Source organism: Penicillium waksmanii (genome assembly GCF_028829765.1).
Source record: "Penicillium waksmanii strain IBT 27052 chromosome Unknown utg000010l:1.0-3698451.0:1.0-3701458.0, whole genome shotgun sequence".
Classification (NCBI taxonomy): domain Eukaryota; kingdom Fungi; phylum Ascomycota; class Eurotiomycetes; order Eurotiales; family Aspergillaceae; genus Penicillium; species Penicillium waksmanii.
In genome coordinates, this window is record NW_026643256.1 from 1,153,031 (window position 1) to 1,176,448 (window position 23,418).

General features: G+C 51.5%; 8 protein-coding genes across 8 annotated transcripts; 6 read left to right on the forward strand and 2 right to left on the reverse strand.

The window, feature by feature from the left end:
* Nucleotides 1–3,630: 3,630 nt before the first annotated feature.
* On the reverse strand, nt 3,631–4,436 carry N7481_012404 (60S ribosomal protein eL21; the record flags this gene model as incomplete). Its single annotated transcript, XM_057271623.1, has 4 exons — nt 3,631–3,961; nt 4,091–4,138; nt 4,213–4,280; nt 4,401–4,436. 4 exons carry the CDS (start codon nt 4,434–4,436, stop codon nt 3,631–3,633), a joined length of 483 nt encoding a protein of 160 aa, XP_057115811.1.
* Nucleotides 4,437–4,702: 266 nt separating this feature from the next.
* Nucleotides 4,703–5,579, forward strand: N7481_012405 (40S ribosomal protein uS4; the record flags this gene model as incomplete). Its single annotated transcript, XM_057271624.1, has 5 exons — nt 4,703–4,710; nt 4,772–4,809; nt 4,887–4,905; nt 4,982–5,080; nt 5,168–5,579. 5 exons carry the CDS (start codon nt 4,703–4,705, stop codon nt 5,577–5,579), a joined length of 576 nt encoding a protein of 191 aa, XP_057115812.1.
* Nucleotides 5,580–5,916: 337 nt separating this feature from the next.
* Nucleotides 5,917–6,938, reverse strand: N7481_012406 (uncharacterized protein; the record flags this gene model as incomplete). Its single annotated transcript, XM_057271625.1, has 3 exons — nt 5,917–6,341; nt 6,435–6,654; nt 6,723–6,938. 3 exons carry the CDS (start codon nt 6,936–6,938, stop codon nt 5,917–5,919), a joined length of 861 nt encoding a protein of 286 aa, XP_057115813.1.
* Nucleotides 6,939–7,307: 369 nt separating this feature from the next.
* N7481_012407 (uncharacterized protein) lies at nt 7,308–8,715 on the forward strand (the record flags this gene model as incomplete). Its single annotated transcript, XM_057271626.1, has 4 exons — nt 7,308–7,405; nt 7,464–7,594; nt 7,617–8,129; nt 8,189–8,715. 4 exons carry the CDS (start codon nt 7,308–7,310, stop codon nt 8,713–8,715), a joined length of 1,269 nt encoding a protein of 422 aa, XP_057115814.1.
* Nucleotides 8,716–9,352: 637 nt separating this feature from the next.
* N7481_012408 (DOPA 4,5-dioxygenase family protein) lies at nt 9,353–10,178 on the forward strand (the record flags this gene model as incomplete). The annotated part of the gene is made up of 4 exons (XM_057271627.1): nt 9,353–9,423; nt 9,505–9,637; nt 9,735–9,792; nt 9,874–10,178. The coding sequence occupies 4 exons, from the start codon at nt 9,353–9,355 to the stop codon at nt 10,176–10,178; spliced, it is 567 nt and encodes a 188-aa protein (XP_057115815.1).
* A 997-nt stretch (nt 10,179–11,175) lies between these two features.
* N7481_012409 (uncharacterized protein) lies at nt 11,176–12,435 on the forward strand (the record flags this gene model as incomplete). Its single annotated transcript, XM_057271628.1, has 5 exons — nt 11,176–11,278; nt 11,340–11,670; nt 11,743–11,799; nt 11,867–12,028; nt 12,090–12,435. The coding sequence occupies 5 exons, from the start codon at nt 11,176–11,178 to the stop codon at nt 12,433–12,435; spliced, it is 999 nt and encodes a 332-aa protein (XP_057115816.1).
* A 2,714-nt stretch (nt 12,436–15,149) lies between these two features.
* aspE (septin) lies at nt 15,150–16,883 on the forward strand (the record flags this gene model as incomplete). Its single annotated transcript, XM_057271629.1, has 2 exons — nt 15,150–15,643; nt 15,713–16,883. 2 exons carry the CDS (start codon nt 15,150–15,152, stop codon nt 16,881–16,883), a joined length of 1,665 nt encoding a protein of 554 aa, XP_057115817.1.
* An 889-nt stretch (nt 16,884–17,772) lies between these two features.
* Nucleotides 17,773–20,630, forward strand: anxc4 (annexin ANXC4; the record flags this gene model as incomplete). Its single annotated transcript, XM_057271630.1, has 2 exons — nt 17,773–20,217; nt 20,358–20,630. The coding sequence occupies 2 exons, from the start codon at nt 17,773–17,775 to the stop codon at nt 20,628–20,630; spliced, it is 2,718 nt and encodes a 905-aa protein (XP_057115818.1).
* Nucleotides 20,631–23,418: the final 2,788 nt, after the last annotated feature.

Sequence of the window (23,418 nt, forward strand, 5' to 3'; positions counted from 1 at the left end):
AATGGGTGATATGAATCATTCAGATCACTACAGAGGATTAATCAGAACCACACCACAACCTGGGTATTCAACCCTCTCCTCCAATCCTCGAATTCTCGGTTTTGTCAGGCAAAGTGGAGGGGTCTTCGTTACCCAACCGCACGAACCCTCTCCCAAGGCGAAATAGGCGTTCCCTGCGTTAGTATGGTAGAAGATTCGCGTTGCCAAAGTGGCGACGCAATCCTATGTAGTAATGTACGGAGTCGGAATTCTGAAACCAAAGGCTGCAGACCGAAGCCCTAGTGCTTGTCTCATCACCAGACTACATACACCTCAAGGCGGACCCAGGAGAAAGGGTCATATAACCCACCACTGTGGGTGCCGACGTGGTGCTAGGAATGCAGAACGGTGGTTCAGACATTTCTTTCAGGGATCTGCAGTCGAGAACAATTCTCCCGCCGCTGGACATTCCAGAATCCACATCTTCTGCGCGAAACTGCAGGATCCTCAGTGTGGGAGTTGACTGGCCGCAGCGCGTGCCCTACCTGGCTAGGAGAGGGGTACGATAGCAAGAAAGTAAGCCGAAAAGAAAAGAAAAAAAGGAAAAAAAAACCAACCAACAAGAGAAGCACGGGCGCCAAGAGAAAAGGAAGAAAATTTCGAAAAGGAAAATAAAAGGAGAAAAGGAAAAAGAGAGAAAATCGATATCGACCCTGGACCGATAGGACGCCATCGCGAGAGATCGACACACTTTACGCCCGGACCCTCGTTGTGCCCCATCCTGTCAGCTGTGTCGAGTCCCTGGGAAAAGAAAAAAAGAAAATAAGAGAGTTGGGACGGTCAAAGTGAGACGGTTCAAAGTTGAAAGTAGGAGTGATTAAGAGAAGGCAAAGGGTTCATGCGAACTGACTCTCAACTAGATATGCCATATCCTAGGATTATACTAGTGGCAGTGCAAATACTAATAAACCATTCCACTGCGTATCGTAAACTCGACAATCAACCTTGGGCTCCGCCTGCACAGCCACCAGTACAATCAGCCACAGGAGGCTGAATGTGGCTCATGCAAGAGTGCGGGGTCTGAGATCATTCAATAGTTCACTCTTTCATGTCGGTGGCACCACTTTCATTTCCCTTCCCTGTATTCTTTGTCTCTCACCACTCCCTCGGCAGCCACTAACAAATACCCCGCAACGCCGCGTCGCCCTTCAGTCAACCTCGGAGGTATCTACATCTGCATGTACGCATACGAGAGTATTTATATACCAAATTGCTTTTTCTTAGTAGTACCTCCGCATCCAGGGCTGGTAGTGCCTGCCAATTCGAGATCGAGCCCGAGTACCCCGGAACTCATTGGCACGACGGTCCTAGGCCCCGGGGGTCTAACCTTCGAGGGCGCGTGTATACATTCTTAGACGTACATAATACTACGAGTACTAAGTTCTAACCGAAGAGAAAATCGGGCCAAAAAAATCAAAAATAGCTCCAAGCCCGAGGCCCCCACCGCTCGTTTTCCCTCCTTCCTCTAACCGAACTATCTTCCGATGGCATCTGGTCTATCGGTTCGGCGAGATGGAATAGAATGGAAGGTGAACGCAAACATGTTCTTCCACCGATATGCATGTCGGAGCCAGACCAGACTTAGACATGGAGATATTAGTCCAATTCGACGATCGGCAACGCCAATCTCGTAAGCCAGCCATGATGTCTGGTGTGTCTTACTAGCTAAAATCAAATCTCCCGCTTTTCTTACATTACAGAGGGAGAAAAAGAAATTCGATGCATCCGCGCGGCCCCTTCTAAATGGCGCCGTTGACCAGGACGGAGTACCACTAACCAACGAGTTAATACTCCGTGCTTCGTACCATGTACCTACACACACGCAGACTGCAGTCGGGCGAATAACCCAACTCAGGTCCGATGCACGACTCGGACTCGGATGCAGGCACCAAGTCACACAGCTGGTTGCAGGAGGGGTGTTCTCTTTTCTCCTGCCACTGGACTGGTGGTGGCAAACCATCCCCGCGCCGAGAACCCAGATCGACTCTGGGGGATGTGCCATTTGAGGCTTTTTTTTTCTTAATCTTCTCTCCGCCCTTCCTCCGGCAAGCTTGGCGACTGTTGCTGATCAGACACACTTCTCCCAGATAGTCGACCCGTGCAGGTTCCTCTGCGAATTTGCCTTTTTCCCACCCTTCCACTTTCATTTCACTGTCATCTCCTCTAAAGTAAGAATAATATTATTATTAGTATTATTACTCGTAGCAGTAGTATTTTTGGGACTTTAATTTGATTTCATTTTTCTAAGATTGCACTTTCTCCACCGCAATCGTGGTGATCTCCGATTAGTTTGTGCCCCAGATATTTAACTTCCTAGAGGACCGGCTTGCCGCATCGACGCAACTCGGTACGAGTATTGCTAATATTTTGGTCGAAATTTCGGGGTTTTCCCTGGTGTGTTTAGTGGTATTGAATCTGGATTACCGACGTTGAAAAACAACTGTAGTACGGAGTACATACTCCGTACATATAACAGGACGGAACGGAACGAAACAGAATCTCGTCTCCTCTGCTAACACAAGACGGAGTTTAAGGAAGCGATGGCTCGAGCCTCCAATCATTATGTTAAGCCCGATTTTTCCGACTGTCCAACCCTTTGCCCGCTCTTCCATAACGTAATCTCCTACTAGATACTGGCTAGCTTCATTATCCCAGTAATTACAAACAAATCAGGTTGATCATTTGTACTTGATCACACGCCAGACCCTGAGACGACACACCGCGCGAAGGTCGGTGTAGGTGGTAGGTGGTGCTAGTGGCAGTGCGAAGCTAAGTCAAGCTTGTGGAGAGGGAATGGGGCTGATGGCCACAACTAGACTTCTAATGTAATGATCTAGATCTGATCTGTTTGCCAGGGGTCCCTTTCACCGTGACTTTAGTTCTTGCCCTGCCACACTTATCATTACTCCACTTGGGGGGGGTGTATGATCTCATCCCAAGGGTGATCGCTGTAGTAACTGACTCGCGGAGTTTGCTAGCTAGATCTAAGCCTCTTGTGCGTTGGAGCTGTCCAGCCCAGGCTTGTACGTCGATGAGTCTAGACTTCTAGTTTTGAGTTATGAAGGTGAAGTTGACAGGGGTTGATCATTCGGTCTGAGACCATTATGCACGCCTGGCGGCGCTCTCTGTCCGCCTAAGCGTGCTACAGCTCCCCAGACTACTTCGTAGAGCGGTCGAGATCGGTCTATTGAGGTGGAAAGGTACTGCTTGTTGGTCGCGGAAATCGCGGCGGATGGCTATCTAAAGTGAGCAGTTGAGATCGGGCGTCTACCATCGGTCTAGAACAATCCTGCAGGGCAAAGCATACACCAAGCATACCCAAAGCATACAGAAGCGCACGCGCAGAGAGAGGGAAACGAAGAAGATTAAATGAACTCGAAATTTTTGATTTTTGTTTCATTCGGGGAATCTATGCACAGGCGAGAGATGTGCCAGGGCATCAGAAGACCCTTCACGTGTCGTCTCATGCAGCCCAAGTCCATTCCAACCCCCGGGTAAGGGGGATTTAAAAAAAGCGGCTGTAAACCCTTAACTGGAAAAACACCAAGCAACCACGCACACACCGAACCCAGTACCAAAACTAAACGTCGCTTAGATGTGGGTGTCGTAGGCGATGGGAACGACGGTCTCGGGAGCGTTGTCGGTGAAGCTGATGGTGTGAGCCTCACGGGGACCGACGGCCTGACGCTTCAGGTGAACGTGGATACCCTTCTCCTTGGCCTCCTTCTTCTTGAGGGCGTTCTCCTTGACACGGTTGATGAACTCCTCACGGGAGCGGGAGTGCTGGACGTGCTCAATGCGGACGTTGATGCGCTTCTCGAGGTAGCGGTTGTCGACGCGCTTGTACAGGAGGACACCGACGGAGGACTTGGTAACGTTGTAGACGACACCGGTCTTGCCGTGGTAGACCTTGTGGGGCATACTATAATTAAACTTGTCAATTTTCATGTATCTTCAATGTCGCATTGGCGAGCTTGATGTGTGATATGCCTCGTCGGAGAGAGGAGAGATAGATGTGCGATGGATGGGGGGAAATTTCGGTGGTACTGACCCCTTCTGGACGGCACCGTTAACCTTGAGGTCGACAATGTCACCAACACTAAGAAAATTCGTTAGCATGTCTGTTCCATCTTTAATCGTTTCGGATCGGGGAGTCTTGTTTGACGCTCATACCGGAAGGTCTTCAGGTAGGTGGACATGCGGATCATACCGTGCTCCTTGAAGTTACGGCTGAAGGCATACTGTTCGTCGAAGGTGGTTAGCGATTCATTCCAACTTCAATATCGGGGCCCCAAGGTCGGCGTTGGTGTTGAGGGGAGCGAGAATTCGATAATTTCGACGGGGAGAGATCGCAAACGTACCCGAGTGCCGGCGCGCAGACCGTACGAGTGAGGCATGACGGCGGTGTTGTCGTTGGTGCTTGTTGAGGAAAATCGACACGGACAGCCTTCATCAAAAGATGTTCTTGGGCGGCGGAGACACACAGTCGCCCGGCTGGCGAATGTGTGTCACATGACATAGGGTAGGGCAAACCCCGTGACCCGCGTCTTCCCAAAGCGGGCTAGCCTCGCTTAGGTTTCCAGGCAATGTGGATGAAGCAATTCGACCCTCACCACTTTGACTCTGATCGATATCCCACCGCCAACCCAGACATCCAGCAGCCATGGCCCCGTGAGTATAGACGAAGTCGTTAGGTACGGTCGCATCGTTCTAACCGTTGTTTTTCATATAGTCGTGTCTACTCCAAGACCTACAAGGTCCCCCGTCGCCGTAAGTTAACCTCTGCGCAAAATTTCCCCCAATCGCAAAAAAATAAATTGAAGACCGCAAGACTAATTCCATCGCAGCCTTCGAGTCGGCCCGTCTGTTAGTACTCTCCGGCCACTGATCAGAAGCGTGCTTCTGGTCATGTCGTGTGTTCCAATACTAATCCCATATCTAGTGACTCTGAACTGAAGGTCGTCGGAGAGTACGGTCTTCGCAACAAGCGTGAGGTCTGGCGTGTCCAGCTTACCCTCTCTAAGATTCGTCGTGCTGCTCGGTATGTGGAATATATCTTTGGATTGCAATTGGGTCACCCGGAGACCCTTGGTCTAGTGAACATTGTACTAACCTCTCTTCCGTCCAGTGAGCTGCTCACTCTCGATGAGAAGGACCCCAAGCGTCTGTTCGAGGGTAACGCCCTGATCCGCCGTCTTGTGCGTATCGGTGTCCTCGACGAGTCCCGCATGAAGCTCGATTACGTCCTGGCCCTGAAGACCGAGGATTTCCTTGAGCGCCGTCTCCAGACCTGCGTCTACAAGCTTGGCCTCGCCAAGTCCATCCACCACGCCCGTGTCCTGATCAAGCAGCGTCACATCCGTGTTGGCAAGCAGATCGTCAACGTTCCCTCCTTCATGGTCCGCCTGGACTCCCAGAAGCACATCGACTTCGCTCTCACCTCTCCCTTCGGTGGCGGCCGTCCCGGCCGTGTTCGCCGCAAGAAGGCCGCCGCCGCTGCCGGTGGTGAGGGTGAGGCCGAGGAGGAGGATGAGGAGTAAATTTCTCTCTAAAAAAGAAGACACAGGAGTACGGTCGGGTTTCGCTTTGGGCAGATCGATACTCTGGAATGTTCATGACGACTGCCGCATAGCCGCTTATGTATGCTTATGCAAATTGAATGAATCAAAAACAGCCAGACGGCTTCAATTCGAGACCCGAATTCTTCTTGAAAATATGTTTTGCCCCCGCACCACGAAATAGTTATGCCCTTTGATTATGTACAGTAGAAATAGTATACCCTCAACGCCTTATCCCCATTCTCCAATTCCCGTCGTTGCTCCGTCATGTAGTCGTTGATAGCCAGAGGAACTCGCTTGTCAGCGCAGAGCCTCACGCTTACACCCCCACCATCTCCTTAAGTGTCTCTTCTGCCCCTCTATACCACCGTCCCATCTCTTCCAGGCCATCACTCTCACCCTGTTGCTTCTTCCGCTGCGCCTCCTGTGCCTGGGCAATGGCTTCTGCTTTCCGTCGCTCAAGCACGCTACATTCCCTTTCAATAGCTTCCGCTTCTCGTGTCTTGCGTGGCAACGTACTTTGGACAGCGGCAATTTGGCGATTCAATGCCGCCAGCTTTGCCTCTCGTTCAGCCAACAGTGATACAGTCGCTGGGAGCGGGAGATTTTGTGAAGACCGAGGATCCGAAGTGTCCATGCCGGCTACCTGCTTCGCTTTAAGACCCGCAATTGTGGACTCGAGATTCTCGATGGACTCGGGAAGAGACGAAAGCTGCGTCAATTGGACTTCGACGTTCTTGTAGCCTGTATGTGCTCATGCATCACGGTTAGCCAAAAATAGTTCGCAATGCGCGTATTTTTCATTCTTTTTCGGTTGGCATAGTGGGATATTCTCACGGCTGGCTAGGTCGCGCCCGATCTTCTCCATCTCTTCGATCATCAGACGTGCTTCTTCTTTTCGGGACTTCAATTCTGCTTTCACGTCCGCCAATTGCGTTTCCATCTCCACGTTCTCATTGTGTCCGACGACGAGGGGCGGGTCCCCGACGATTGCGCGGAGGAACTTTTCTTTGGTAACCTGCTCAAGGTAGGAGAATCGAAGTTTGGAGAAGAGTTCCTGTTGTTTATCGAGAAATTGTCAGTGACTGGAGCGGTTGGAGAGAAAGGAGCTTGAGTAGATGGTACCTTGTAGTGTGTTAGATCGGCTTCGAGGACTGCGGGTGTCGGATCATTGAAGTTGGATAAAGAAACGTCGGAGCCTCGTTTCGAAGGCGAGGCGATCAAGTCGCCAACATCGGAGATAGGCTCGCTAATGCGAATGATCGCAAGTTGCTTCTTCAGATCTCCTTGATCTTGCGCGAGCTGCTGTAGCTCTGCAAATGTGTCCGAGCCATTTGACATTTTTGGGTGTCGTTTTCGAGCAGGGTTATTTGTGGGCAAGACTTGGCGTAAGGCTGTTGTTTGCTATATTTGCGTAGCATATGGGAGGACCGCGTAGAGCATCAACAATAGAGTCGGGGCAGTCCCGCGGGCTATCGCGACGACTGATAACAAGGCGGCGGGGCTGGAACAAGACGGCAGAATTCTGGCAGGCGCCATCCTGAGAACAAAGCTGCCTCTGCTACCTCGCCAACACGGCCAGGCGTTTTTGTCTTCTTTGGAATCTCGCATTATGTTGGCATGCTGGTAGTTTTCAGGCGAATCTCTCTGCTGTCTACTTTTCATCCGTTCTCTTTGGTGGTTTGATTTGCCACAACCCCGCACCCAATCATGGACGACGACTATGTCGCGCAGCTCATGGCAAAGGAGGCCGCAGAAAACTCCAAGAAGTACTCGCTGGAAGGTCTTGGGGCTTATCAATCGCAGAAGTATGCTCCATCTCCCTCCCTGCTCCCATTTCCTTACAAGAAAATTGACATCATTCAGACGATCTGTCAATGCGCCGAAAGCCAACACTCGGTTTCTCCGACATCTGATCAAAGAGACGGATAGTCATAACACAGCTTTGAAGCGGAAAGAAGAGAGAGATGCACGAGACCGAATGCGCCAGATGAAAGGTCAGAGCTCACGTGAGCAGAGCTCTCAGAGGCTATCACCAGCTCCTGGAGTCCATGAAGGAGAACGTCACTCTAGCACTAGAACCTCGGACCGATCCCACCGGGACGATCGTCGACATAACAGCCGACGCGATGACCAACGGAGTGACCAGAATCGTTCCCACCGGAAAAGCCACCGCCATCGCAGTCGTTCGCCATCCTCGGGCGGGGACCGAGGCCGAGACCGGGATCGGGACCGCAGACATCGGCGAAGAGACGACGACCGCAGTCGATCACGAGATACCCATAAAGACAGAGAGCGTAAGACACGACGGAGAGACGACGATCGAGACAGATCAAGGGAGAGAGGTCGAGACAAAGAGTACAGAGACAGTCGCAGGCCAACGACTTACCGAAGGCGAACATACTCAGAGTCTCGCAGTCGCTCCCCACGTCGAGATCGAAGTGCTGAACCTCACCGCAGCCGACGTCATCATAAATCTCCCTCCAATGCCCGGACATCCCCATCGAGCAGGAAAGAGGAGCGACGGTCACGGTGTGACAAGGATACGCGATCTTCACACGAGTCAAAATGCGCAGCTTCTCCCGATCCAGTCGAGAAGATCAATCGCAAATCCGGGCCTTCTATTCAACGACATGATAGGGAAGAATCAGACCCCCTTGAAGATGTGGTTGGTCCTCTTCCGCCTCAGACCGCTGCACCGGTTCGTTCGCGTGGCCGGGGCGCCTACAAAGCTAACTTGAGCAATATCGACTCCCATTTCGCACCGGACTACGATCCTATGGCTGATATCCAGCCCGATGACGATCAGTCACTGTCAAATCGGCCAACTAGACGCCCCGTCGCGGGCCTCGAAACAGGGGAGGATGACTGGGACATGGCACTTGAGGCCTTGCGCGACCGTGCCCGGTGGAAACAAAAAGGAGAGGAGAGACTACGGGAGGCAGGCCTGAATGAAACAATCATTGAGCGGTGGAAGGACAATACAACCTCCGCTGGAGCGAGCGGGGAGAAGAGACCAGAAGATGTACGGTGGTCGAAGAAAGGAGAAGGCCGTGAATGGGATCGAGGCAAGGTCGTGGACGATCAAGGACATACGGATGTCCACGCCTCGTGGTAGATTCTTCCGGTTGATGTGAAGGAGGTGTTGATTAACAAATCTTGCCAAGTTTGGGCAGACGCCCTGCGACTCGTAGCAACAAAGCTGTTATTGTTATCATTATTGTGAGGATATTTTAACGGCGTTAGGGGTTTAGATACCAGGACATTTGCTACCTCTGTGACAAACATACATGCATTCTAATTTATAGCACATTTACTAATAACCATCCCATGTTTATTACTACATCTATTTTCTTGACTTCAATGCAGCTACTTAATTGTCGTAGTAAGACTATCACATAATCACGTGGGGTGTATCAGTTCCGCGGCTTTGTCAGAAAGTGCGGAATTGGCCCCTCACTTGCGCCCAATGGCAGGTATGGTGGGAGCTCCCTCTTTACTGACGACATCGCAGACACTGTTGGGTTTCTAATGCTTAGGCAGCAGCTCATTGCATTTCTAACGATTGATTAGATTCTTCTTGTCTTTGGCTATTTGCAACCCCAAATTTACCCCGTCCAACCTACAACGCAGAGACATATATACCTCCGGGTCCGCCGCTGTTATCCAAAAGGTCTGCCGCTTGGAACCGTCAACTCACTCATATCACATCAAGTTCAAGTTTGAAACCAAGTGGACTGTGAATCCCTTCGAAAATGTCGGATCCATTCGCCTACTCATATCCGTCCCCACTTGAAGGCTACGAAAACCTAGAGCCGCTATCCGAGTGAGTCTACACTAGTACTAGTAGTAGGCCGGGTACATAATGATCCCACAAACCAAGACTAACCGCCCGGGCATCTGACAGCGAGCGCAACGAGGATGGAAAATCCCTAAAGAACCCCCAACATGGCAAGCTGAGCAAAGCCTATGAGGAATTCCCCGACCCTCTCAGCAAGGATCTTCGTGGTGGCTTCGACATCCACATCTATTATTTCCAGGTGAGTATGGGGCACTCGACTGCGCCGTATTGCGGGGCACAGGGAAGCTATAAATCTTGGAATACCACCTGCAGTACTGACACGAAGACTGCATCAGAGTAACCCCGACCAAGCAGCCTACGCAAAAGCTCTCCACGAACGAATTCGTCGTGAATGTCAGTAACCCCCACCAGATTGACGCATTCCATTTGTCATAACAAATTGGTTTAGAGAAGCACAGTGCTGACAAAAGCTAGTCCCCGAGCTCCGAATCTACACCTTCTGGGACAAACCCATCGGACCACACCCAGTCGCCATGTTCGAAGTAAACATTTTCTCGCCCGCGCAGTTCGGCGCTTTCGTTCCTTGGTTGGTGATTAATCGAGGCCCGCTGAGTGCGCTTTTGCATCCCAATACGCTGGGTGAGGGGGCGTTGGAGGAGGAGAGGAATCATACACAGCGGGCGACTTGGTTGGGGGATAAGATTCCGTTGGATTTAAGGCTTTTCAAGCTTTGGAGGGCGAAGGAGAAGGAGGAAGAGGAGAAGCAGGGCAGATTGTGAGTCTGAGCTCTGATGGGACTTGATTGATGTAGTATGCATTGTTAGATCTCATCCAGCTTGTTTCGTTTATCTAAGTTTGCATATTCTTGAAGTGGGACTTGAAGGGCCGAGGTGCTCGGTTTGGCGCTATGTATGGTTTAGCCTGTAGCTGTTGTTGATTGCGATGGCTGACTTGTAAGTGGAGCATGATTGGTCTTTCTTTCTTTAACCTTGGAGCTGAGTACCACATAATACTAGTAATTATTGCGTATAAGCTTGTCAATATTACTCAAAATTAATACATAGTCTAGGGTTACTTCCAGCTCTTGCTGTGATGATGATCATGGCAGATGACCCCCGCTAGAGCCATCTATGATGTACCAGTATCCCCTCAGCCCTATCATCCGATCAGGTGCAGCCTCGAACTAATGCAGCTCACCCGTGCAATGTCTATTGGATATCACTCACTCGCTATTTCCGAGATGGGCATATGTTCCTGGTTGGTTCTGTCGCCCGCATGGAAAATTCGTGTGAGATGGCAGTGGCATTCCAGGGTATCCCTTCCTACAGACTGCCACGCGCGAAGGCTTGGATATTTTCCTCTGCACACTCTCAAACTCTAGGATCACGATTATTTTGCTTTAGATGAGCCTAAAGGGATGACCCTGATCGGATCCATGGTGTTAAATGAATATAGCAAAACTGGAGGGAGAGACGTGACGCTACCGAGAATCGCCCCTGCCGCGCCTTTTCCCTTCTTTGATTTTCTATCCCCTCTGTGACTTTTTTTAGTCTCTTCGAAGCTGTGACAGTACCTGATATCTTCACATGGTCGCATTCGCACTCGCTATTTGGTGGCTACTGGTGGGTGGAGAGGCGCGTGCCGCCTGGGCGTGACAGCAGTCACTGGTGATTCCAATACTAATACTGACGTTCCTAGATAAAGAGTCCAGAGCTCAGTTGAAAACCAGCCCTTGACTTGGAATCGATGCTACGATCAGATCTCCTGATTTACACAATGCATCTGATTTCGCGGTTGGCGCTTGTGGCGCCGCTGGCAGCACTGCCTTTCATTCCGTCCGTTGGTGCCGCAACCATCCCGCAGTATGTATACGACTACGGTAAGTGCTTGGGTTCAGCAGCACAACTTGGACTTGTACCATTAATACTGATTTTTTGCAGCACCTCTTATCTGGTTACATAGCCAGGATCCATATCGGCCTAGCGATCTACAACAACAAGTAGACCATACCACCCCGCAGGTGAACTGGACGACTATCGCGAGCGCGCCGTTGCCTCTGACGCTGGATAATCTCGACCAACTTAATGACCTGGGAAACACGAGTGTTTATCTTACCTCGCACGAAGGTATCGATGCGAGTCCGGAACCGGCTTGGTTTAGAGGTATCACTCCGGATAAGCAGGGACGTTTGACGAATGGATCTGGGAGTGTTATTGTCTTGGTAGATCATGGCAGTGGAAACGTCGATGCGTTCTACTTTTACTTCTACGCGTACGTCATTGATGCGAAGTGACAATGAAATGATAAACGGGAAAGAGAAACCCCTACTGACTGTGAGTTTAGATATAACAAGGGCGATAAGGTACTTGGCTTGGAATTTGGTGATCATATGGGTGATTGGTAAGTTGGCTCAGCCACCACAAAGATTAGAGTAAAACAAGCATTATCTGATGCCAAACCGGAACAGGGAACACAATATGATCCGCTTCTCCAACGGCGCCCCACAGGCTATATGGTACAGCCAACACGCCAGTGGCCAGGCGTTCACCTACAGTGCAGTGGAGAAAAAGGGAATCCGGCCATACGCATACTCTGGAAATGGCACACACGCTAACTATGTTATTGCCGGGTAATAACTACTGCTTCCTTTCTGCAGACCCATCCTGAAGCATACATACTAACCGTTTTAGAAAACACGACCACACAATTCCCGGCGTCAACCTCCCTAATGGTTTCCTCGTGGACTACGCAGACCGTGGTCTTGAGTGGGACCCTGTTTTCAATGCATACTCGTACACTTATAACACGACGACCCTCAGCTTTGAAGCAGCTAGCCCTGGGGCCCCGTTGGGATTGGTGAACTTCAATGGGAAATGGGGAGACGACCAGCCGCCGGGGGAGCCGTCGATCTTTGGCGAGGCGAAGTATGTCGCTGGGCCGAATGGGCCAAAGTTTAAGACGTTGGATCGGAAGCATGTGTGTCCGTCGACTCCTTGTATTGTTCTTCCGTTTAAAATCTGGGTGGGGAAGGAGTGAGGGGTATGCAGGGGAATCCAGAGTGCAGATGATCCTACCTTATGCTTGATGGCTTTTATCATTATAGTGGAGACCTTACGCTTCAAGAGTTTAGAATACTCGTACACTGTGGACTCATCTTGTCTCCGTATCGATAAGATAATTCAAGCTGGATATCGCCGCATTTATTGTGGAAACTCCCAAGCATCTAAGATGTCCCGAGGTCCAATTTATCGGTTCCAATGGAACGAACCCTTGGGAGCTTGAACTGGATAGGCGAACCCCCCACATTTAGCCCGAGCCCGAGAAAAAAAAAAAAAAAAGCGCCCAGCTCCAACCCAAGGTAAAAACAGTGAACACTACTTGCAAGCTCTGCAAAATTCTCCAAACTAGCTCTCGCTAACCACGAGCTATCCCAATTCCTGTCCTCGTTCCCTGCCCCACCGGCTCCACAGTTGGAACGTGCGTTTCCACGCGAGAAGGCGTTTGCGCCGAAGAAAAGATGTCGCGCTGTCGCATTTTGTCTGTGTACGATACTCGGCAGTTGTGTTCATGGGAGACGGAGGGAATAGGGAGTCTGTACATACATTAGTCCATACATAGTTACTCCTACTGGTTCACCCAATGTAATTGGTGAGTCGCGTCCCAGACTGAATGGTTCCGCGGGCGCGGCGCCCCACGTTGGCTGGGCTGCAATATGCGAGGGATCGCATCGCGTGGAAGATCTATGCGAGGTTATCGGGTATATACTCCGTACTCCAGTTATGGGATGCTAGATGGTTTTTGGGTTAGCTAGGAGCTGTTAGTTAGACGTTGGAGAATTTGTGTCCTAAAGTTGGGCAGTGATTGGTCTGCCCCTGAGTCCTTGAATAATGCAAGCCAGCAATTGGGCCTGTGTTTCTTCCGATGGTCTTCTGATTCCATCTGCTTTATGTACTACGAGTATATTCCACAGCTTGTGCCAGTGGTCGACGCAATTGGCAAGCTGTTAAATCGAGGATGGACTCTTCTCCATCGCACAAATTGCTGTTTCAGATGTTGTCAACCTCAGCTTTCCACCAGATTGGCCCCGCCCCCAATTTCAGGCCTGGCAAGCTCGGTGAGCCTGACCAAACTCGTAGGTAAGAAATTATTAGCCCCATCGGATCTGCTCCGACTCAGCCGTGGTTCAGTCAGGAACCATCTATACTCAATGAGGAGACGGTACCTGACGGGAGGGGAGAGCTCAAGTTGATATCTGATCCGCTTTCCCCTGTCGCAAATACTTCCATGCAGACCCTGCCACATGGCCCCGAAGGGAAACTTCCCGGAGTTAAGAAAAAAAGGGAAAAAGAGCCAGAAGGAAAAGAAGAGTGCCGATCGCAGTGGAGTCAACGGCCCCTGGTGTCCGTCACGCACGAGCCAGGTTGGGAGAGGGCAGGGTACGAGTACTGTACTTATAGACTCGTGCAAGTACGGAGTACCCGGTGGTTCTGGAACCTGCAGAGTGGAAGTGGTGGCAAACCATGAAGAATCCAGTGGTCGTAGATCATGAGAATAGTATAGAGTCGGGAGTATACTCCGTACAGTACTCCGTACCTGAGATGCTCCTGGAGTCAAGAGTCCCGTGTGGAACGAACCGGCACTCTCCTCCACGCCAAGTGGGGCCTTTCTTGGGCCTCGACGCGCTCTCCGTTTTACGCTTTACGGGTTTTACCCCTGAATTTCTCAGCTCGAACCAGAGACCTGTCATCTCGTGCTCAATGGATGAGATAGATCATGTTTCCCCTCAACGTGGGCCAATCCTTTTTACAGAGTAATGCAGGAGGGAAAGTATAAGGCAAACAGTGCTCCAATAGAGATAGCAATGGCAATGGCAATGGCAATACAGAGTAGTAATAGCAACCTAGCAAGCATTGTACTTATGTACTTATTACTCGTAGATTCATGTCATGACCATAACCATGACCATGACCATGGACCATGACCGCCTCCGCATCGACTGGGATCGTCTTTGTACTCCGTACCTCTCCTCTCTCTCCTCCTCCTCTTCTCCACGCCACTCCTTTCCCTTCTCTCTTTTCCCTCTTTTATCTCCATGCGCCGCTAGAGTCGGACGCTGTGAGCAGGCCCTTTCTCAATCTTCTGAAAAAAAAAGAACAAAAGCCAAATACCCACCATCCAGAAGACCCCAACCCGGCTGCCCGGATTTCAATTCTGCCCTTCCCCTATCCCCCCCCCCCCGTCCTCCAGTAGCGACGCCCTGCGACAACCTCACACTGGCTGGGAGCTTTGTGTCGCCATCTATCCCTCACTTTCACTTTTTCCACTCGTTTCTTTTGATTCGATCCGATTCAAAACAACCTGATTTGGTCTGATCTGATCAACTCCCCCCGACTATATCCACATCCAACTGCGAGGCCGATACCGACGGATTGAATCTCGTGCGGTATACTCTCAGACCCGGATTATCCCAAGAATTGCAAATTGCATTCTTGAACCCTTGACCTAGTCATTACTTTTTCATTTGGTATCGAATTTCTTCTCGATAGCAAGAGTAATTGTGTAAGTGGTGATAATACTATCCCCCCCCCCCTCACCTCTCCCCCCCCCCCCTCCATGCATGATTCCTGCATGAGAGAGGAACTATTTAGGCGATGTTAGAATTACCCACTGACCAGGATCAAACCAACAGGAAAAGCACCCGTTTTGTATAGCTCGTATCAATCCAGCATTAAAAACAAACTTACCTTACTATGTCGACTCCCACTTCCTCGCGCGCGCCTTCCGATGCGGTGCCGTCGGAAAACGGCCAATCCCTCAATGCCCGCCGAACTTCACTCGGCTTCCTTCGTCGTTCCAAATCCACCGAACCCCTCAGCGAACGCAAAGCATCCGGCAGTCGCAAAAAGAAGTCTCAAGCTATGGAGGAAGAGATGCGCCGCCAGCGTGATTCTTACGCCCCCAAGAGTGCCCCACGGCTGCCTGATCTTCCCCCTCCACCTCAACTCGAAACCTTTGGAGGCGAGGAGCGCGACACTCTTGGTGCGCCTCCCCCCGTGCCTCGTCCGCAGTCTGGATTCGCTGCTCCTGCTGCCCCTCCGGTCTCTTCGCCCACTGAGCCCGTCGATCCGTATGCGCGCTCCGAGAGCATGACCCACCGTGGACGCTATAGCTATGCCAGCAGTGCCGTCAGCGCCACAAACAACCCCCGCCGTGTCCGTCGCCGCAAGGATCCAACTTCCTACAAGTGAGTCAATTCGGACGAATAGAAGCGAGATGTGAGCTATAATAGACCATAGGACTAACATCAGTACAGCGTTCTGGTCATTGGTGCTCGCAACTCCGGAAAGACCTCTTTCCTCAACTTTCTCCGCAAGGCATTGACCATGCCCCCACACAAGCATCCGTCCCGCAGCCCTGAGGAGCTCGAGGAGCTGGAGAGCCAGACCTCCGCCTACGAGGGATTCACCTCCCAGTACCTGGAGACCGAGATTGACGGAGAACGGGTTGGGCTGACCCTGTGGGATTCCAACGGAATTGAGCGCAACATTGCCGATCTGCAACTCCGCGCTGTCACCGGATTCCTGGAGAGCAAGTTCGAGGAGACCCTCGCCGAGGAGATGAAGGTCGTGCGTTCTCCCGGTGCGCGCGACACCCATATCCACTGCACCTTTTTGCTGCTGGACCCCGTTCGCCTGGATGAAAACATCGCCGCTGCTGAGCGCGCGGCCAATGGCACCGCCAAGGCCACTGATAGCCCCGTCCTGGGCATCCTGGACCAGAACCTCGACTTGCAGGTCCTGCGCACCATCCTTGGCAAGACCACCGTCGTTCCGGTCATCAGTAAGGCGGATACCATCACCTCCGTCCACATGGAATACCTTCGCAAGGCGGTCTGGAACAGCCTGAAGAAGGCTAACATTGACCCGCTGGACATTCTCACGTTGGAAGACCAGGAGGAAGAGGATTATACCTCGTCGGAGAGTGCGGACGAGGACTCCATTGCCGAGGAGCAAGAGAAGAAGCCCGAAGGCGAGGGAGAGCCGACCGAAATCGAAACCGAAACCGATCCCGCCATCGACGCCGAGACCCAGGAACAGGCGGCCGCCGTGCCTGTACCCAAGTCGCCCTCCGTGCGCAGTGTGAGCACGCGTGCTTCCCAACAGATCATCAATCCCCACGTCCCCTTCTCGATCCTGTCGCCGGACCCACATTCGCTAGCCTCTGGCGAACTGCCGCTCGGTCGGCGTTTCCCCTGGGGTTTTGCGGATCCTTACGACGCGGAGCACTGCGACTTTGTTCGTCTGAAGGACTCCGTCTTCAGTGAGTGGCGATCTGAGCTGCGTGAGGCTAGCCGCGTGGTGTGGTATGAGCGCTGGAGAACCAACCGACTCAACCGTAATGGCCTGCCTGCACCGCGGTCATCCAAGTTGTATGGAGGTCGCACGGGTCCAATGAACCCTTATGATGGTCGCCGTACCCGATAGTTCCATGCTTCGCTGATTTATCTGGCGTGTATTGATTCGGCTTGACTTGACTTGACTTGCCTCGACTCGATTCGCTTCGCTTCTGTTCGCATAGCTTGCTCTTTCGCACATACCCCCTTTCACCAGCTTCTTGCCTCGACGAGGACTCCTTTTTGTGTTTGTTTTCTCCTTTACTACTCTTACTGATACTACTACTACTTCTTCTTCTTCTTCTTCTTCTTCTTCTTCTTCTTCTTCTTCTCCTTCTCCTTCTCCTTCATCTCCTACTGTATTCTCCTTCAAAAGGGCATGTCCTGTATTTTACTCGAGTTCAAGGATCATTGTTTGGAGCCCATCGCATCCTATACCATAATGTAAATGTAAATGTACTCTGTAAAAGCCCTGTAATACTTGGCGTGTCGCCCTACGAGCGCCTGCAGAAAGTTGGACCCGCCGTGGCCAATCAAACTTTCCTTCAGCTCAACTTTTTGGGGGCCGGCGCATCGACTGCTTCAGCCCGGGGGGAATACGAGAGAGGGAAGAGAGGAAAGAGGAGAAAGAGCCTCGATCGGCTTCTGTGTCCAACTTGTTCTTGTTCTTTCTTCTCACACCTCTATTTCCCCCTTTGTTCCAGCTGATTCTCACTCTGCCTCTACCACTGCCCTCTCTTCCCCCCACCGCGGCACATGTCTCGATAGCATCGGCACACAAACTTTCTCTCCCCCGCAGTCCCACGACGGTTCTAGCCTGGTCGCGCGCTGACAGCCGAGCTCAATCCTGAACTCCCGACCCGATTCCCCTTTCTCTCGCTCGCGCGAAAGGTGAATTGGCTGCGATTTGACTTCTATATACTTCGAATCAACAAATCTCCTGATCCGGCCGAACCCCACCATCTGGACCCTGGATCACAATGTCCCTCCAGGTCAACGACCCACGGTCGCGCACCCGATCCAAGTCTCCTGGGCGAGAGCGCTCACGATCACGGTCGCGCGACAGTCGAGTCCCTGCTGTCTCACCCTCGCCCTCAGACCGTCCACGCGAGCGCGAGCGCGATCGCGATCGTGACCGCTCGCCTGCCATCGAGGTTCGCGGACCCAAGTCTACCACCAATTACGCTTCAGAAGACGACGCCGAGATCGAGCGTCAATACAAATTGCTCAAGGAGGGCCGTCTCCGCAATGATGACTCGCGGGATGTCGTCTCGCGTGCTCCTCGTAGCCCTGCTCCCTACGACGTGCGTCGTTCAGAAGATGATGACAGTGACCGCAGACGCCGCGAGGGCACCTCGTCGCGTCGTCGTCACGACCCCTACCCAGATCGTTACGAGCATTCGGACAAGGAAGATGATCTGAAGCTGATCCAGCCGCGCGAGCACGACTCTCGCTCGCAACGTCGTTCCTCGCCGCCGCGTAGTCGACATGATGACTCGGACTCGGATGATGGACTCGCCTATGGCAACAATCCTGGCTCGCACCCAAGCTATGCCCGTCCCAGTCGGTACCAATACGCGCAGCCAACAGCAAACTACCCGCCTTCTCAGCCTCAGCAGAAGCCCCAACCCTCCGACTGGGCTCCTGTTCCGGAGTGTGAGCGTCCGGGCTTCGTCCCGCCAACCTCCCAGCCTCCTATCTCGTCCGAAATGCCAGGCGCCTTCCCGCCTGCGTCGAGTTATGTTGAGAGTCCCGCGACGAGCGCACCGTCTTTCCCTATGCCGCAATATGCGGGCATTCCGGCGACGCAGCCGCTCCCGTATGTCTCCGGCGGAGGCCACTCACAGTCGCACTATCGTACTGCCTCGGCGAGTGACGTCTCGGTATCGCAGGCGGGGTATGCTCAGCCAGGTCAATTCCAGTATGCGCAGGTTGACCCCAACGTACGCTATACTTCCAAGACTACGCCGACGATGCCTTATACTGCCTCGGCGAAGGAACAGTTTGGCAGACAGCCTGAGCAGTATAATAGATTGCCGGACCAGCATCGTAGACTGCCGGATCAATATAGCAGCAAGGCACCAGAACAGCCTGCCTGGCGGTATAGCCATGATCCCCAGTTTGGCGATAAACCGCAGGCCCACGCGCCTCCGCATTCGCATTCGCACTCTCGCTCGCAATCACAGTTGCCGGCTCCGCTTCAGCATCAGCAGCAGATTGTGGAGATCACCCCCGGTGGCGGACGCGGCCGTCCCCACAGTCTGTCTGTGTCGTCAGCGAACAATCTGGCCGTTGCCGCACCTGGAGGCCATATCGGCCACCCACCTGCGAGTCCATTGCTGGAACCGTATCATGGCACCTATCAATCGATGTCCCCCATGCCATCGCCCATCATGATGCCAACCCGGGACGATGAGATCTCAGACCTGGAGCCTCTAGATGGCGGCAGCTCGCTTTCCGAATCCGGAAAGCGCAAGAAGAAAGCCTCATCTTCCCGCGAGAAGGAGAAGGAAAGAGAGAAGGACAGCCGACACCGCAGCAGCAAGGAAAAGATGCGAGAGAAAGAGCGTGACCGTGACTATGACCGTGACTATGACCGCGACGACCGCAAAGACGACAAGCGACGCACGACAAGACCATCCGCTCACGACCGGCACGACTCAACCTCCTCCTTCCGTGGCGGAGACAGCGACAGCCTAGTCCTAATCTCACCAACAACCGGCCGCAAGCGCGTCTCCTTCTACGACGCCTCATCCGACGCCTCATCAATGCAATCCGCGCTCAACCACACCCGCAACATCGACAACAAAGCCATCCTCTCCATCCTACCACGCCTAACATCCGATGAAATCCTCACCCTGCGCGCAGAGTACAAGAACAAAGTAAAAATGCACGGCAAGGGAATCAATCTCGCCAAACACCTCCGCCTAAAGCTAGGCAACTCCTCCTTCGGAAAAGTAGCGTACGCCACCGCCTTGGGTCGCTGGGAATCAGAAGCATACTGGGCAAACTGCTACTACCAAGCCGGGACCTCACGGCGCGAATTACTCATCGAGTCACTAATCGGACGCTCGAATTCCGCAATCCGCGAAATCAAAAACTGCTTCCGCGATACCCGCTATGATAATAGTCTCGAGCGGTGCATGCGGTCTGAGCTGCGCGCGGATAAGTTCCGTGTTGCGGTTTTGCTGGCGCTTGAGGAGAGAAGGCAGGAGGAGCGCGATCCGATTGATTCTAGGCTTGTTAGGGAGGATTTGACGGATCTTCATCGTGCGCTGGTTAGTCGGGATGGGGGTGAGACGGCTATGATTCATATCATTGTTAGACGGAGTGATGCGCACTTGCGTGAGGTGCTGCGTGCTTATGAGAGTGTTTATGGGCATAATTTTGCTAGGGCTATGATTGCCAAATCGAAGAATCTGGTGGTACGTTATGTTATGCTATGTTTTGCATCGAGTTTCATGCTACCCTTCCCCTCCCCTCCCCCCCCCTCCCTTCCGGAGATATTGATTGGAAAAAGTGGATTGGATTGGATGAAACTGGACCTTACTAATAACCATCCCAGGGTGAAACACTAGCCCACATTCTAAACGGCGCGATAAACCGGCCCATGCGTGATGCGCTACTCCTCCACCAAGCTCTCCGTGAATCCAGGACGAAGGGTGAACGGTCTGAATTGCTCATTTCTCGACTCGTTCGCTTGCATTGGGAGCCTAGACACCTTGAGCAGGTTAAGGCTGAGTACCGGAGGAGATATAATGAGCGTCTTGAGGAGGCTATTGCTGAGGAGGTTATGTCTTCGACGACTGGGGCCGAGTGGGGGGGAGTTTTGTATTGAGTTGGCTAGGAGTTCTAGTTGATTTAGGTTGGCAGTGGTGGGTCTGGCTGGCTAGATGGATGTGTATTTACTTGAGTGTGCTGTTTTGTTCTTGTTTTGTTTTGCTAAGAGACGCCAGTGGTTCGCGGAGGAAAGAGAGACTTGGAGGGGAAAGTGGTATCAGTAATGTATAAAGCCCTGGAGTACAGTACACGAAGAACTACATAATGAATATTTCCGAGTCCCTTTGCGCGATGTCTGGGTCAGAATTCTGTGTGATGGTTCTCTTGTGGTTTATTCAATTTGAGGTTACTAGTAGAAGGAGCTATGGCTCGTTCTCATCCATGAGTTGTAGTAGTATGTATGTATGAATAAAATGTGATTTAATTATGTTCCATAACCCTACCTAGACACAGTAAATCAAAACCACAAGCAGCCCTGGTGAAACGTTGGAATCATCCAGAAAAGTGATTGATCTTTCCATCTAAGCACCAGCCCTTCCTACTACGGCTTTAGGTCCACCATCACCATCAGGGGGTCAAGGCATCCACCAGCAGGTCCAAAAGGTGGAAACCATGGCCAAGTTGGATGAAAGTAAGCCGGAGGAACAACGCCAGGAACAACGACGGTAGCAGGAAGAGGGTTAGCATTCCGATTTATCAGCCGCAGGTAATCGGGCCTTGAGCTTCGTAACGTTTTCGCTAACATAAAGAAATCCCTGATTATCAGGCGCTTTTCCCGTGTACATTATACTACGCATCCATGGTCCACTAAGCCTAGCAATTCCCGGTGGCATGTCACCTGGCAAAACGGCAACTTGAATAATCGGCCAAGGGCGAATAACAAGTTGAACATGACCCTGGCGGGTGCGGAACTGCAAATTTACCTGGAGTGCGCAGGTTGGAAGTACGAACATCCGGTCCACGGCATGGAAGGATGAGTAGCCCATAAACGGAACGCGTAGATCATTCGCTAGGTTTCGGATCCGAATTATATCTTGTTCGCTTATTAGGGCCATGTCGGATTCGGTGTCGTCTAATACTTGGATTTGATGCCAGTTGTGACCCGTCTGGTTTGGTAGATTCTCTGCCCCAGGGACTCGAAAATAAAATGGAATCTAAGCGGAACACCATTAGCCTATGGATATCGTAGAAGGTAGTAATAATTGAGGACACGGGCTTTCATACCCTATGGTGATTCCAAACTGATGCTCGTCGCATTGCGCCATGGACAGCAGGAATATTGAACGCGTACGATTTCTTAGGTCCTGGATTACCCATCTATAGTTTTTGTGTTTAATTCTGCCAACTCTTCAACTTTTAAAAGGCGATTTTGATTTTATGTTGCCGGGGAAAAGGAAAATCTGCCCGCCCCCTTCGCTGATTCACTCACCCCCTCAACCCAGAACGCATATCCATTTACTTTGTTATCCCATTCCAATAATCTATCCCAATCAAATGTTTCCGGTTTGCAGAGTTGCTTCTCATCCGACCAATATGTAACCTTATCCGTGTGCCAGACCAAGAGCCTCTTTCTGTGTGCTGCGAGGAGGGAATTTACATTGCAAGGGCATTGTGCGGATTGCCCTCTTTCTCAAGATGAGCCTTTATTCCCTCGAGCTCCTTGACCCGAATGACAGTATTAACATCGAGACCTGGTTCCTAAAGGAAAGTAGGCGCTTGAGAATAGAAGTCATGAAAAAGTTAACCTTTAAATATGGCTCTTTGCCTGGGTGGACCGACCGAAGCAATTTGTGCATCATTTTCTTTCTTCAACTTCTGGTAGTATTCCAATTTCTGTGTCCACCATAGAATACCATCGTTAATTCGATCAGTGCATCTCTGAATAACGGCTTCAATGTCGCTAAAGAGAAGAAACATATTTAAATTAGTATGTTTCCATGATGACGAGATGGGTTAATTGGGACGTACTGTTCGTCAACATCATGGTCCTCTGGATCCCAGTCCGAAGGGCAGTCTTCATACTTTGTAATAGGAGCTGCACCTCGATTCAATCGAACGAGGGGGGGGGGGACCGTTATCCAATCCCTCGGGATCTACATAGCCATCATAATCTATGGCGAATGGTTAAGAGTAATAGCGGATGTAGAGAGCGAAATTGTTCGTAAAGGTGAGGATTTTTTGAGTTGGCTGGAACAAAAGAGAGTATTTATATGCCATAGTATCTACTGACCAGCAGATCGGGGAGGGAACAAAGAAGAAACTTGAACTTGAACAGGACCGCCCGTTGGGGCTTTAGGTGATCTTCGGTATTTACAAAGAAACCGAATACCGGGTTTCGAAATGGTTCTATTGAATGAAAGGAAGTGTGAGGTTTGCTGAAGTGCATTCTACCTTCAAAGAGGAGGGGCCTGTGCGGCTTTTACTGGGTCATCCTTTCAGCCTCGAGATATTTCGAAGAAAGGGATGCCGAGGATGTCCAAGGATGACACTGAATATGTAGAGAGAGAAAAGACCAGTTTTGCAGACGGGCAGCCCCCCCCCCCCCCTTCCCTAGTCGCCTGTCTTGAATTTTGAATTCATGCATTATGAAAGAGATTATCCCTGTGCTCAATGCGACGGACATTAAATGACTCATCGGTTGTGAGCCGAACTCATGGCCAGCTCGTGCTAATTGATCGTCTGCACATATACACGCAAGATATGATCAAGTTCTGCATTATGCACTAGAATAAATCTCGCTCTAGAGACTGTCGAGCCGTATTGGGTTTGGTAGGCTGCATTAGGCAAGGGGGCTGCACTGAATATTTGAGACATAGCTATGGATGATAGTTTCTTTGACGTGGGGT